Source organism: Brachyhypopomus gauderio, chromosome 8, assembly GCF_052324685.1.
Source record: "Brachyhypopomus gauderio isolate BG-103 chromosome 8, BGAUD_0.2, whole genome shotgun sequence".
NCBI classification, from domain to species: Eukaryota; Metazoa; Chordata; class Actinopteri; order Gymnotiformes; family Hypopomidae; genus Brachyhypopomus; species Brachyhypopomus gauderio.
In genome coordinates, this window is record NC_135218.1 from 17,185,473 (window position 1) to 17,201,560 (window position 16,088).

Genomic DNA, 16,088 nt, shown 5'->3' on the forward strand with positions numbered 1-16,088 from the left:
GTCCTGCTGAAAGTGTCCTTCTGCCACAGGGTAAACAGCTGCCATGAAGGGATGAACTTGGTCAGCCACAATGTTTAGGAAAGCCCCGCTGTCCAAACGTCCTTCCACAGGTATCAGAGAACCGAGGATGTGCCATCAAAACACTCCCCACACCATTACTCCACCTCCACCGGCCTGAACTGGTGATGCCTGACAGAAAGGGCCCATTGATTCATGCTGCTTGCCCCAATTTCCCATCAGCAATGGTGCAACACAAATCTGGATCATCAGACCAGGTGACATTTTTCCACTGCTCAGTGATCCAACTTTTACACTGTCTTTGCCAGCTGGAATCTTGCCTTTCTGTTTGCCTTAGACAGCAATGGCCTTCTGACTGGTTGTCTGCTGTTTAATCCATCAGTGCCAAGGAATGATGAGTTGTGTGATAGGAATAGCTGGAGTAACAGTTGTATTTGGCAGCAGTGATAGTGTACAATGGTGGAGGAGAGCATATCCTCTATCTCCTTCATACTAGACCTCAATAAAGTTGGAACATAGGAACGATGCTCAGGCTGGAAAAGAGGAAAGTGATCACGACAGAGGGGATTTCCACAATCCAATATAACAGACCAAGAGGAAAGCTACAAATACCTGGGAATTTTCTTATCAGAGGGGAACCATAAGGCACAACTGAGAAGCAACATTCAAGTAGCTCTGTAGGGTTAGGCAACTCCTCAAGAGTTAGTTGAATGGGAACAATAAGATCAAAGCCACAAACACGTATGTCCTGACAGTCATCAGATATCCAGAAGGGACAATAAGCCGTTGAAGAGGAGAGCTGGAAGTTGCAGACGTCAAGAACAGAAAACCCTTCACAATGCACGGAGCACTCCACCCATGATCCAACATCAAACGACTGTACACCAGCCAGTGTCTTACAAAGTATAAGTAAGATCCACAATCCAGGGTGAGATACGAGTCAGATGGAGAATATGGTCACGATTGTCATGTCTAGCCCTACCCCTACCTGTTAGTTATGCCTTTGTTTTTCAGTGTGTGGGCTGTCAGTCTTAGTCCCTCCTTGTATTTTGTAACCCCGCCCCTCGTTAGTGGAGTCATGTGTTTCTTGTTTGATTTAAATATATTTAAGCCCCATGTTTGCTTCTATCTGTGGCTGTTTTTTTTCATGTCCTGTTTATTCAAGCCCTGTGGTAAAGTGTAATCAGTGTGTTTTCTTTTATGTGTCTTGTAGTTCGTTGCGTGTTAGTTTTGTTTCTTCTTTTTTGACCATGGACAGTTTATATGACTGAGTTTGGATTCTCATACAATAAATCTTGCTTTTCTCAGCGTTTTGTCCACCCCCTCCACCCTCTACGCCTTCAGCATTACAACAGTGAAACCTTAAGGGGGCGTCATGGCAGGATACGCCTCTCAAAGGAACGTACTACTGACAAACAGAAGAGGAGGCTCACATAAGACAGTCCTAACCATGGCTGGAAAAAGCAGACCTGAAGGACAACACAGTCGCTAATCATGGCAGCACAAGATCAAACACTAAGTCAATCGAAACAGGTGTGTGTCACACCAGGAAAGAGCCAAAAATCGAACTCTGCAGAGGAGTCTCTGAGGCAAGATGCTGGCAAGTAATGACGAATCAAGCAGACATCGTGATAGTAGACAAGATGCAGGAAACCGCAGTGGTGACAGATGTGGCCGTGCCAACTGATGGAAACATTCAGAGGAAGGAATATGAGAACTTGGAAAAATACCAAGGGCTGAAAGATGAAGTAGAGAGAATGTGGAAGGTTAACACCAAGTTTGTCCCAGTGGGGATGGGGGTACATGGGTGTGTGACCCCTAAACTGGAAGAGTGGCTCCAACAGATTAGTCCAGAACAGCGCGATCCTAGGAACAGCGAAAATACGGGATCACTCGTAATCTTGTGAGAAAAACAGGACCATCCATTGGAGGGGTCAGACTACTTTTAGGACCTTTAAGATCATATATCTACAGCTGCAAAGTTTGTCGACCCTTTGAGTTTACCTGGATTTCTGCATTATTTAGTTACCATAACAGACAAACACAATCCTCTTAAATTAATAATACACATTTGTACTTCCTCTTGTCAAAACTGAACACATCATTTAAATATTCATGTTTTTGTCTGACATTTTTCCGCAAGTGATCCGCATGAGCATTTGAAACGTCAGCTGGCTGTGTGTGCTTCCCTTCAGTAAAATGATGACTAAATTCCACCTGAAGCAAAGCTCAGGTGCTGCTTTGACATAGCAGTGATACCCTGTTGTTTAGATCCGCTGTGAGCCTATCATGTCAGGCTCCAAAGGTCATGTATAGGTTGTAATTTGACAGCAGACTTTATTTCGCTTTGGCACTCTTTAACACAGGGTTAAATGGAAATACAACAATGTAAACTTACTAGAGAATAATGGAGTGTGGACTGCGTTCACGTGCATAGAGTAGCCACTTGTCTTCATTCAGATGTTTGTATTGTATGTCAAAAAGACAAAATGGTAAACATATTTAAATTAGGAAATGTCACGGTTATATTGTAGTGTTTGCAAAAAGTGACACAGTTGCATATGAATCTTGTTGTTAGATGTGGCATAGATGCATACTTAAAAAGACTAGCAGACAAGAACTGCATTTGAATGCATTTGTTTTTACTTACTGTTTCTTTATTTCTTTTTTTTTTTAAACTTCCAAATTTGTTACGGAGCAATTCAAGCTGTTCAAAATTCACAACCCATGTTCAAAACCCAAGATCTAAACATAAAGCCATTTAAAAGATGGTTGAGCCTTTGTAATATTTCACTGTAGTTTTATGACCATGAGACACTTATCAAATACAGTGTTATTCTGTCTGAAACATTTAAGGTAACAGGCTTGGTTTCTTTAAACTGCAGTAAAAAATGTGATATTCGGACACAAGTATTATCTATTATTTTCTCTAAAGGACTTCTTGAAGTGTTGTGTTTGGTACTGCTCTTGTACAGTACAACATAGAATAATGCTTAGCAAGATTTTCATGTTATATTCGCGGTGCGGAAAATATCTCCATAATCCAAACTGTGGAGTAGAGACAGACCTTAGTGGATGCAGTGATCCTAGAACAGCAGAACCGTGAACATATCAAACCTTAAGCAAACAATAAGCATTTGTCACAAGGGTAGAGCCCTCATCAAAATGCTTGCTACCCCTTTTTTAATAAACACAAACTCTGGTGGTTGTAAACAGAATGGTCACAAACAGAATGAAGTCGACAAAGTGCCCTCTTGTGTTCTCCTGTCCTTTCCATCAAGTTGAACTTGAAAACTTTTAATTAGACCTTTGCCTTGACTTTAGTTTATTTATCCTTTTTTGGGGGGGTGTACTCTGCTGGCGATCCTGTGAGGCACCAAAGCCGACAGAAAGACTGATCTCATCTGTCAGTGTAATGTGCAGGTTGGGTAGAAATCCTTGAAACCCTCCCCCCACTAAACACACACAGAATAATATCATGCCCCTCTGTGGCTTTTATTTCCTACAACACACCTGCTTGGCAGTTTGCCAGTGCCTTCATTGTCCGGCTTCAACTGCACAGTACACCTCTTGCCCCATATCCAGTGAGAGCGGACCAGCTAAGAGGACAGCATGCTTGACACAGTGTCGATATTAACAGAGTTATCAATGAGGAAGGCATATTCCCGATTTCTGCCCCATATTATAAAATATACAGCATCCGACAGTCAGGGTAGGTTTCGTGAGGGACTCTCCAGTACACAGTAATGACCCAAGCAGTCACTTGGAGATGCCTAATTGGTTGGTTCGCAGGCAGGAGCCTCAGATTCATAAAGTGGACCTCATGGCACTTTATGAGTTTTATGAACCATTGAAGGAAAGGAGGCCTTTTTCAAACATGCCATTCGTAGGCAGAATTCAGGATATAAGTACCAATAGCCAAAGGCACAAAATAAAGGAAACATTTTTTTACATAACATTGTATGTAAATGAACTGTAAAAATTTCTTTTTTTTTTTGGCGCAAACATTCATCCGTCTAATTTCTAATGATGAAGGAGCCATTACACTTGGCAAAACTTTTAATAAATTAATAAATGTTTTTTATTAAATTGATGTTTATTATAATAAATAACTAAAAGAAATGTATTTGGTATAAAAAAGGCAAAGTCCTAGTTCAGCTCAAGTTTTCTGGTGATCCTTCTTGATATACCGTACCGATCAGCTATCATTTTAGATGTTGCTGTCAGAATCAGTGTCACTGTATTTAGGACTTTATCCTTGAAATATGTGAAAGTAAACAGAGCTTAGATGGCTCCTGAGAACCATTATGTTTGTCTGGCTGAAGGTGATGGATCACAGACACATAGATATAAAGTGACATTTGTCTGGTTCACCTGCAGTTATACATGAGGTGCAAGTTCCAAGCGAGCAGGATTCATCAATCCTTTCCTGCTGTAAAATACAGCAGTGGGCAAATCCTTTGGTATCCGTGTGCCTTACAGAGGCTTTCTAATCTCTCTCGGTTCCTGAGAGTTTGGGAAGAAAGGATAAGTCAGGTCAGATACAAGAACAGAATGTTCTGTGATCTTTCAGTTAAGCCCATCTGTGAGGTCGGATCTGAATATTCAAGACTTTCCCTTTGTGCTCTCAAAACGTACCTGAAAAACTCTGCAGGGCAATGTGAATGTGTTACTAAACCCACAGTTCTTCAGCGACCAAATGTTATGTAACATGATTCCCTAAGAGACTTGTGGCTTCTATTCATAACTGGTGGACAACTCCAAGTATTAGCTACTATTTCACAGCTCATTCGAAACACATGCTAATTTGTTTCTTGTTTGTTCTTTTCATTTTAAACAAATCTTTCATTTATAACAGGATTGAGGCTGGTGGACCTTAACCTTGTCACTTTAAAAAAAGTCTTTACAGTTTTGGTAATAGCAATTTGGCTTCTTTTTTTACATCACTGACAGCACGAAGTCTCAGGGGTGGTGGTGGTGGTGGGGTGGTAGTTGGGAGGGGTTGAGGGGAGGTTGCCTTTGATTTACATTAGTTCACTCCATAACGCGCAGAAGAAGATGCAGGGAAGCCCAGGGCCATCCTGTTTTAACAAAGATGACGCACCTATTAAGCAAACATTAGTGGTGTCTTTGAAAGTGCACGGTAAAGCCAGAGTCAATTCAGCTGAGCTTTTTCTTTCTAAATATGACTGATGTAGCTTCCTACCAAGCTCAAATAAATCAAGAGACCCTTTTTATAGCAGAATCCTATTCCAGTTAATTAAGTGTTCAGTCACCAGTGAAATATCCTTGCAAAGCTTTTTCTGATCTTGACAAAGGCAGCCCTGCCTTTGAATGAGCACCATCCAGGAGTCTGATTAGATGCTACCACTACCATTACCATTAGTTATTCCAGCAGCAGCTTCGCCCGAGCATGTACACCACTATGTGTTTAATATTTAAAAAGCAAAATGCAGGAAGCTTTTAACTTTCATCTTCGGCGTCTCCTGAGCAATGATAAGTGATGCACTGAAAATGACACGCTTTCAGTCACAAGTTCATAAGTCTGTAACAAACGGGATTCTGCACGTGTGTCAGGGAGATTGGTATTGACCTGTATGCAATAGGGATACTCATCTGCACCCCTCCCCCACACCTCCTAGTTATTTGTTTTATTGCTGAAATGTTGGTTGTAAAGAAGTGAACTGTGTATTGTTATCCATTAAGACGACATTAAAAAATAGAAATAGTAATTTATTTTTATCTCATTCATTATTTTTGCAAAAACTGAATAGAAAAGGTCTTGCCGATGTGCCTGGCCCGTGCTGTCCGCATGTCCTGGTTGTTTTGCTAACCCTGGGTGTGCTGTGAGAACTAAGTGTTTTCTGCTGTGCTCAGGGTTTTCAAGGTAATTAAAGGTACAGGTAAAAACAAGGCATGGGCAAAGTCTTGAGAGACTTCTTTATTATGAATTGCTACCTCCTCATGAACCAGACTCTATGACCGTGTTCGAGTATATACTGCCAAGTGCCTCGTGTCTCTTTGAGAAGGCTCCTGGTGAAGTCTCCTGAGATTTTATTTATTACAGAAAGAGCCCAGTGTGTGCGTGTGTGCATCTCACTTCTGTGCATTTCCAGAGATACATGAAAGGACAAATCCTAGTAATGGAAACTCGAAAGAATCAGGATCCTTCAGAAACCTAGAGGACAGAATTAAGATATTGATTAATTGATATAATTTAACTGATTAATTGGAGATCTTAAGACAGTAACAATAGGCCTAGGTAAAGGTAATAAGGCCAACTAAGGACTGAAGCTAATGAGCCTTACTGGCACTGTGTGAGAGGATCAAAGTCATCCAACTGCAGGTCATTCATAGGGTCAGAAAAGTGCATTTCACACAGTCTCAAACAGCAAAACTATCCATCCACAAAAAAACAAACCAGAGTACCTGTTCATCATCAGCTCCCGCCCAGACATTATATGCTCATTACGCAAATGACAACATATCCGTGAGAAGGTCACTCTGTAGCATTAAGTCTGACCCTCATTTTCATGGATTTGTTTGGATAGGGCGAACACTGTGCTATTCAGAAGGAGCGTTTTGGACATAGCCAAGTTATGGCCATTCTGTTTTATTAACTGAATTTTAAAATGTATAGTGAACTTTACCACTGTTACACTGAACATCCTCACAGTTCCTCACCATGCAACCTAATGAGCATCCTGGCTCCATAGCAGCGTGAGTGTGTGATAAATCTCTACTGCACCATCATCAACACACACCACTTTCATACTGAGGCATGAACCAATTACTTCGCATAAATAGATGGCTCCGACCCTGCAAGTTGTTCATCATTCTTGGGTTGTAAATGAGTTTGCGTTGCCATAATTATTCCTCGATGAAATTATTTTAATTCTTGCCATTCATTCTTTTTTGTTCTTGCCTTTCTGATAAGCAGGACATTAAGTCATTTCTCCTACCGGAAAGTGTAATAGAGAAAGGACCTCTTGATACTATCCATGTAACAGTTTTGCAAAAGCATTATGCAAAAATAAAAGAAATAAATAAATCTGTACTGACCTTCCCTAAATCATTCAGACCTTCAGAAACCTTCAGAAAAATATTTTTTACAGCCAACATCTAGGACTGTATGTATCTAGGACTAGGACTTAATTGAACAAGTAGGGTATGTATCCAAATCTTGTGTCTGAAGGACTCCATCCTGTGTGACTGAATATGAACCTTACGTGGCCAGAGTATCCACAAGACTGATGAATAGATGTCATAAATGTCACTCCGTGAGGAATGATGACCACATTTAACATTATAAATATGAATTTCTTTAATTAGATGCACTTAAAGTGTAGAACTGGGTTCACATCTGAAACCAGAATCTGGGATTAGGGCCTTTGCTCAAACACAGATAACACAGCATTTCACCGTGTGTTATCGTACTGGAGATAAGGTGGCTGGTCAGGATCACTGTGTGCAGATACATAGTTATAGTCCATCCGGTGACCTCTGCTAGCATTAGCAAGTGGATGCCCGTAGATGTGATGCACATGGACCAAAGGATGCACAGCATTGTGTCAGTACCTTTAGTTTGAACCTCTGAGTAAAGAACAGGTAATCTTGGTGATTAAATATTCAGAGTGACAGTGCAGAAACCATTGTTGAGAAGAGAACCGAGAAAGACTGCTAAGGCATTGTGAATGAGATCTCTCTGCTACATTTGGCATTGTTCCTCGGTGACAGGTTAAATGCTAAACTCTGGAAGTACTGGGGAGAGATCTTTCACAATCAGCTAAACACAGCTCTGTGTCTCAGTAAAAGAACACGTGCCAACCACACATAGTGCTGTGGTTTAAAACACTCAGATTGTAACCATTTAATGATCTTAAATTTTCACCTGAATATGTCTAATACATCACCTGACACAGGCGAACATTGAAGTTTTGCTTTTTAGTTAGAGATTATTAAAGATTTGCTAAGGAATGCTCTAAATATCAGTACAGTTTTGTGACCACTCTAATTAGCACATAGCCTCAAGTGCACCCAGCACATGAAGCAGACTGAAATTGGTTAGAATCAGAAACAGCGTGCTATGTATTTAGGTCAAAATACTGCATGGTTCATTGGTTAGATTTAAGTTACTGCACATTGACTAAATAAATGATTGTACTGCACACCTGTGTATTAGCATTTATACCATGTGATGTACAGTGGCACAGAGAGGTTCACTCTAATTCCCCTTATTAGTGTTAAACATGACACTTGCTGTCCATGCCGGGCTGAGTGTTAAACATGACACTTACTCATTGTCTATGTCAGACTGAGACCATCTCTTTTATGAAGAGTCGGTTGGTAATGTTAGCACCAGACGCTGTACTGTGGATGCCTGTCAAAAACAACACAGCGATATTTGATGGTAGAATGCAGACTTTTGGCCACTTTAGGTCCAGATTACTATATTACTATAGTACTACATTTAGACCAGTCTGGACTTAATCTTCACAAACAAACCACATACCTAAAAGTACTGGTGGCATCCTTTAACAGGAAATACCGCTGTGTGACCATCTTGTGGAACTCTCGTCTGCATAGTACTGGGATATAACTGTGAAGTTCCTATTCATTTACACACATGACCTCAGCTGCCATTAAAGGGGGACAGAGGAGATTCCTCAGCATGGAGCATTTCAACCAAGGGCTTTATTCCCCCCAGTGGAGAGGGTCTAGTGTGTCCGTGCACTGTCATAAATTCTGGTTCTGCGGGCTGGACCAAGAACAGCTTCTCCATTTCAGGATGGGCTAACCCAGTGTTCCTCTCTCTGGCAGTCATCAGGATTATGTGACATTTATATCTGATCTCGTAGTCAAAGCAATTCAACATGACTTCTTTTTGAAGCTGTGGGTGTATATGAAAAATAGAATACACAGAGCCAAAACCTGTACTATACACATTGTGATTTTATTTAATGCTGAGAGTATATAGAGTGCAAGCACCAACCATTGCCGTGTCGCCATGAAGAAGAGACTGCTGAATCAAATCGTTCCCGCAGTTGGTGACCACATGATTACTCATGTAGAACACAGTAGTTGTATGCTTCACATATTATTTTTATATAACCCCAATCCAGGTCCCAGTTAGATCCCACGGTAATATGAACAGTAAGGTTGTAAGCCACTATTGGAAAGTGTTCTAAGAAGTAGGATTACACTACTAGTATTGGCAGTACCATGTATTGGGCCATCTTGCACTTTAAATACTGGCTCCAGTGTTTGATACTTTAAGCTTGTACTAAGACCAGTTCTGCAGTGTAGTGGTATTAGTGTATTGTAGTAATATGATTTCTCCAGTGCGACTGGTTGAGTCTTGCTAGTTAAGGTACAGGCTGTAAGCTGTACATGCTGCAGTAGGAACTATAAGGTGTTTATTTTCAATCAATGAAAATTGTAAACTGTAAATGATGTACAAGGACTTGAAACAAGAACTGCCACAACATACTGCTTTCAACTTTCACAAAATTACTAAACTGCTGGAGTTCAGCTTTGCAAGGACGGTTGTGCTTTAAGGAGCTTCCTGTGATGGACACCATACTATTCTGCCTTCTGCAATATGTGTAATGTTGGAGCTGCACATGACACTACAGAAATACTAGCTAGTTTTTAGCCATAAGAATGCAATTTTTGGAATGGTTTCCAAAAACCTTTTATTGATTATTGACCAAGGTCCAGTACATTAAACTGGTGTCAGAGGTGAAATCTCCCTTTTTTATCATAAGCAATTTTTGCAACTTATTTTTAAAGTATTTCTAGCAATGGTTTGTTATCAACTGCGGAGATCCAGCCCATAGGGAGGGAAAGTAGTGAGATTGACCCCTGCTGTTTGGATCAAATCAGTGAGCAGACGGTGATGGACACTGCAGACTATGAGTGTGGCGTATCTCTACCATTTCCGCTTCCATGAGAAAAAAACACATGAAAGAATGCATTCCTGAGCATTCATGAACATCCATGTGCATTCCTGAACATTCATGAGCCTTCCTGAGCCTTCCTGAGCATTCCCCTAGGGTGTCGACTGCCAGTCTAAGTATAAAGACCAATTGTGTTTTAATAATTATGTATTAAGTTGACATTTTCAATCATAAGGTTCAGGAGAATATTCTACTATTAAAATAATATGTATGGCTAATGTGTTTGAAAGATCCAAAAATATTCCTTTCACAGACGTCACTATACTATATATGTAATTTTTTTTATGAGTAATCCAATCGAATCTCCTGAATGGCAAAATAAATTGTGAACCCAAAGATTGTGAATGTAGCCAGATGTCTGTTCTTCTCATGACCGTATCACTAAACTGTGATGTATTGTTTTTCATGTCTTACGAGTCAAAAAAGATTTGTGCCCATAGCCCATATATATGACAGTGCCCATAGCCCATATATATGATAGTGCCCATATTCCATATGTATGATAGTGCCCATATTCCATATATATGATAGTGCCCATATTCCATATGTATGATAGTGCCCATAGCCCATATATATGATAGTGCCCATATTCCATATATATGATAGTGCCCATATTCCATATGTATGATAGTGCCCATATTCCATGTATGATAGTGCCCATATTCCATATATATGATAGTGTCTATAGCCCATATGTATGATAGTGCCCATAGCCCATATGTATGATAGTGCCCATAGCCCATATGTATGATAGTGCCCATAGCCCATATGCTCATCCCACTGGGAAGTAACCACCTCTGTACTCAGCACACCTCAGTTCATTTCTCTTGTGTGTGTTGCTATACCAACAGGGGCACACCTGCTCAGGTATCTGACTATGACTGAGAGCAGCTGATTCAAAAAGTGGAAAAGTGCTTCTGCTGCAGCCATGCTGGCCTTTATAAAGAGTCTTTTATAGGAGTCTTTCAGAGACAGGGTAAGAACACATAGACAGGGTAATAACACAGAGAAACAGTAAGAACGCAGAGATAGGGTATTAACACAGAGTCAAGGTAATAACACATGCACAGGGTAATAAGACAGAGGCAGGGTACTAACACTAATTAACACACACACTGGGTAATAACACAGGGACAGGGCAATGACACAGGTACAGGGTAAAAAGACAGAGGCAGGATAATAACACAGAAGCACGGTAATAACACCTGCACAGGGTAAGAGACATTTTAAGAACACAGAGACACAGTAAGGATAAGGAGATGGGATAAGAGATACTTCTGCTGTATATTTAACCTTACACAATGTTTATATTACTTACCCTTGAGTTGACTTGGTTTGTCTGGACACAGGTGTTTTTTCTGCTCCATTAAAAAATTAAACTCTCAAGATAGACACCCCTGAGGCCATGTACATATAGTGGCACACACACACACACACACACACACACCTCTTTAGGACAGGACAACACAGCAAGGCCCAACAGGAAGTGAATCTGCTTTTAAAAAAGAAAAGACAAAAAAATGTAAAAATAGTAGCAGAGTTCAAATATACCTGTTTCTGTTTCATCCGCCATATTTATCAAACTGCTCTCTGGTCCAGGGAAGAGATTTATGGGACTGTCTTCTCTGAATGGATTTATGTGCTGTAGCCTTTGCATTTGCCCAAAATATGCAACTTTCCAAATGGGGCAAATTTCAGTGTGCAAATGTGGTCCAAAAACCCAGGTATGTGCCTTCCTGATGGAACACAGGGAGTGACTCACTGACACAGCTTAGTTTTCAGTACATCAGTTTTTGGAGCATTTAACCACAATAACAATTCTATTAAAATAAGAAGTCACAGTGGTATTAAAGGTGGATAGACAACTTGTTCTATCTATGTGGAATTTGTTACATTGCAAAATTAGTACTTTGTACAAGCTTCAAAATGGAATATCTCTGCATTGTGCTTACTGTCACTACATTAAACAATGCCAAACTATGTAACAAACTATGCAAAAATAGAGAGGTTTTCTCTACAACTACCATTAATAAAGCAATGGTTCATTCTAAAGGTGTCATACAAATAGGCTTTTGCAGTGTGTGTGCTGACGACAGAAAAGAAGGATCTTTTTTGTCATTCATATAAATTTGAATGTATGAGTCCTTATACAAGGTAGACTTTGAGTCATAGTGACTTGGCTGTGAGATGACTGATATTCTAGATGTGGCGTGCATCGCCCCGCCTGCTGAGGGGAAGTGAGTACCTGCCACTTCTCTCTTGCTTCAGTCTGCTGGCTGCACGTCACAGAGCAGGGTAGAACTGAGGATGAGGTGTGTGTGGGCAGACCCTGAGGATGAGGTGTGTGTGGGTAGAACTGAGGATGAGGTGTGTGTGGGCAGAACCTGAGGATGAGGTGTGTGTGGGTAGAACCTGAGGATGAGGTGTGTGTGGGTAGAACCTGAGGATGAGGTGTGTGTGGGTAGAACCTGAGGATGAGGTGTGTGTGGGTAGAACCTGAGGATGAGGTGTGTGTGGGCAGACCCTGAGGATGAGGTGTGTGTGGGCAGAACCTGAGGATGAGGGGTGTGTGGGCAGAACCTGAGGATGAGGGGTGTGTGGGCAGAACCTGAGGATGAGGTGTGTGTGGGCAGACCCTGAGGATGAGGTGTGTGTGAGTAGAACCTGAGGATGAGGTGTGTGTGGGCAGAACCTGAGGATGAGGTGTGTGTGGGCAGAACCTGAGGATGAGGTGTGTGTGGGCAGACCCTGAGGATGAGGTGTGTGTGGGCAGATCCTGAGGATGAGGTGTGTGTGGGCAGAACCTGAGGATGAGGTGTGTGTGAGCAAAATCTGAGGATGAGGTGTGTGGGCAGAACCTGAGGATGAGGTGTGTGTGGGCAGAACCTGAGGATGAGGTGTGTGTGGGCAGAACCTGAGGATGAGGGGTGTGTGGGCAGACCCTGAGGATGAGGGGTGTGTGGGCAGAACCTGAGGATGAGGGGTGTGTGGGCAGAACCTGAGGATGAGGTGTGTGTGGGCAGAACCTGAGGATGAGGTGTGTGTGAGCAGACCCTGAGGATGAGGTGTGTGTGGGCAGAACCTGAGGATGAGGTGTGTGTGGGCAGACCCTGAGGATGAGGTGTGTGTGGGCAGAACCTAAGGATGAGGTGTGTGTGAGCAGACCCTGAGGATGAGGTGTGTGTGGGCAGAACCTGAGGATGAGGTGTGTGTGGGCAGAACCTGAGGATGAGGTGTGTGTGAGCAAAATCTGAGGATGAGGTGTGTGGGCAGAACCTGAGGATGAGGTGTGTGTGGGCAGACCCTGAGGATGAGGTGTGTGTGGGCAGAACCTGAGGATGAGGTGTGTGTGGGCAGACCCTGAGGATGAGGTGTGTGTGGGCAGAACCTGAGGATGAGGTGTGTGTGGGCAGACCCTGAGGATGAGGGGTGTGTAAGCAGACCCTGAGGATGAGGTGTGTGTGGGCAGACCCTGAGGATGAGGTGTGTGTGGGCAGAACCTGAGGATGAGGTGTGTGTGAGCGGACCCTGAGGATGAGGTGTGTGTGGGCAGACCCTGAGGATGAGGTGTGTGTGGGCAGAACCTGAGGATGAGGTGTGTGTGAGCAGACCCTGAGGATGAGGTGTGTGTGGGCAGAACCTGAGGATGAGGTGTGTGTGGGCAAACCCTGAGGATGAGGTGTGTGTGGGCAGAACCTGAGGATGAGGTGTGTGTATGCAGACCCTGAGGATGAGGTGTGTGTGAGTAGAACCTGGGGATGAGGTGTGTGTGAGCAGACCCTGAGGATGAGGTGTGTGTAAGCAGACCCTGAGGATGAGGTGTGTGTAAGCAGACCCTGAGGATGAGGTGTGTGTGGGCAGAACCTGAGGATGAGGTGTGTGTGGGCAGAACCTGAGGATGAGGTGTGTGTGGGCAGAACCTGAGGATGAGGTGTGTGTGAGCAAAATCTGAGGATGAGGTGTGTGTGGGCAGACCCTGAGGATGAGGTGTGTGTAAGCAGACCCTGAGGATGAGGTGTGTGTATGCAGACCCTGAGGATGAGGTGTGTGTGGGCAGAACCTGAGGATGAGGTGTGTGTGGTAGGCAGCATTAACAGATGGATAAGGCTTAGAGAAATATTCCCTGTCACTGTGTGATGAGGATAGTCCATGTGAAACACATATGTCCACACTATTTCGTACACCTTCACTGAACACCCCAGGCGGATTAACACATTGGAATATCTGAATGTTTTTGTCCTGATACGAGTCATTGTTGATTTCACTGTTGTAGGGGAAAGACTCTAGGGCTGCAGATAAGACCGTTGCCATGGTGCTGAAGGAGATACCCAATAAGGCGTCCCCAGAAGGCAAGCCCCTCCTCCCGGTGACAAACAAGGTGGGCAGAATATTGCAGCTCTCCCAAGAGTGGAAGGCCTTCTCCATTCTGACTGGGTTTACCCATTGGCAAGGCTTTGACCATCCCATTTCTAAGCTTTTAACATTTCTGATTTGTAACTATAAAAATCACAGTATCTGTCTACCATCGAAAAACTCACCACTGACCAATTCCCACATGCTGTTATTTCATTCTGAGCTGCTCTATGGGGTTTTATAGTAGAACTGGTTAGTACATTTACTGTTATAAATGTATATGATTTTAGCAAAAGGAATGAGAACATGAGTTTACCTATAGATATCATTTGGATTGCAATTTAATTCTACAGAGTTAGAACTTTATCCAAAGGTTCTCCAGGTGACACTGCTAAAAATAACACAGTGGAAGATGTGGCTAGTTTTATGTACTTTAGTATTTCAGCATTCAGTGAAATAATTCACAGCACATAGTATTTCATGGCCTCACATAATGGATTTTTTACCCCTCATAAGCAGCTAAGTGTTGTGTGTGAGCCTGCTGTCAGCAGTTGGCCTGTATGTGTGCTAAAGCCAATTTCTTTGCTTCTCTGTGAGCTGATGTGGTTTTAGCAAATGTCATGTATTTCTCCTCTGTGTGTGTTTGTAGTGTACTCTGCTTGCTTTGTAATGTGCTTTAAATGCTTTAGGTGCTTTTGTGTGTGTGAGTGTGTGTGTATGTGTATGTGTGTGTGTGTGTGTGTGTGTGTGTGTGTGTGGGTGCTATGTTTAGTTGTTGGTGTTTAATATTTGTTCCATTTGCACGTCGAAATAACAAAACGTATTACTTATATGAGTGAAATGCAATAGTAATCATTTATGTTAGCAAGCTCTTTTTTAAGCATCTGCATATTGCGTCATTCACTGATTTGTTTCTTCTTCCAATGACTACATGCAAATATTCAGTAATTTGAGAAATGCTTTGCTGTTATTTGCAGGCTGTGCATAATGTGATTGGCTACAGATGTGTGTTTGGATCAGGGAAAAGTGTCGCTAAAGTAGTTCACGAACTGAATCAGCCTCTGGTACACATCATCATTCCTGTGTGGACAGCCCAGTATTATGTAGCTCAATATCTGTGTCAGAAGAACACCATCAGGTCAATATTGTCCTATTTACAATAATATAGCTCCTGTAAATATTGCTGTGTTTTCCAAAACAATGAAAAAATTATTTTGGAAAGAAGCAGATAAGAATTGTAGCTGTATGAGGCCTCATGTTCATGCACTATTTGATGTGCTTGGTTTCCAAACTGTTTTAATACACAAATTTGTACAATGCAGCGTAGTAGGTTTTACCTCTAAAATTGGAAAACCCAGGACATCCTGAGTGATACGTCATTTCTTTCTACTCCAGTCCAGTTCACAGGACCTGTAGCCAAAGAAAGTGATGCCACTGGACAATCCTCTGCCTGGCTTTAATCCTCATGAGACTATAGGTAGATTGAATTTCAATATTGAAAAAAGCCTTACAGGATAAAACTATTTCATGTGGATGAGAGATCTAATTTAGACTTCACAATTAGTGCTGATTATTTTTTCATGAAACCTCTGAAATATCACAGTTGTGCGTGGCAGTGCTAAGTTCGTGTTATTAACGAGGCACGCAAACATTTCACATGCACTGTCTCCGTGCACGTGGCCCTGAAGACTCCGGCTTTCTGTACTGCGTTTGGTTTCCCTTGACAACAATATCTAAGCGATCACACTAGGCACCAAG

At 42.1% G+C, this 16,088-nt stretch overlaps 1 protein-coding gene across 4 annotated transcripts in view; it reads left to right on the forward strand.

Annotated features, from left to right (window-relative positions):
• pex5la (peroxisomal biogenesis factor 5-like a) overlaps positions 1-16,088 on the forward strand; it is a 61,119-nt gene that overhangs the window by 23,209 nt on the left and 21,822 nt on the right. For 3 of the 4 annotated variants that reach the window (XM_077015041.1, XM_077015043.1, XM_077015042.1), the window contains exon 2: positions 14,251-14,355. The exons of the other annotated variant lie outside the window; for it this stretch is intronic. In XM_077015041.1, the coding sequence (XP_076871156.1) occupies positions 14,251-14,355 (105 nt within the window). The remainder of the gene's footprint in view (positions 1-14,250; positions 14,356-16,088) is intronic. 4 annotated transcript variants of the gene reach the window in all.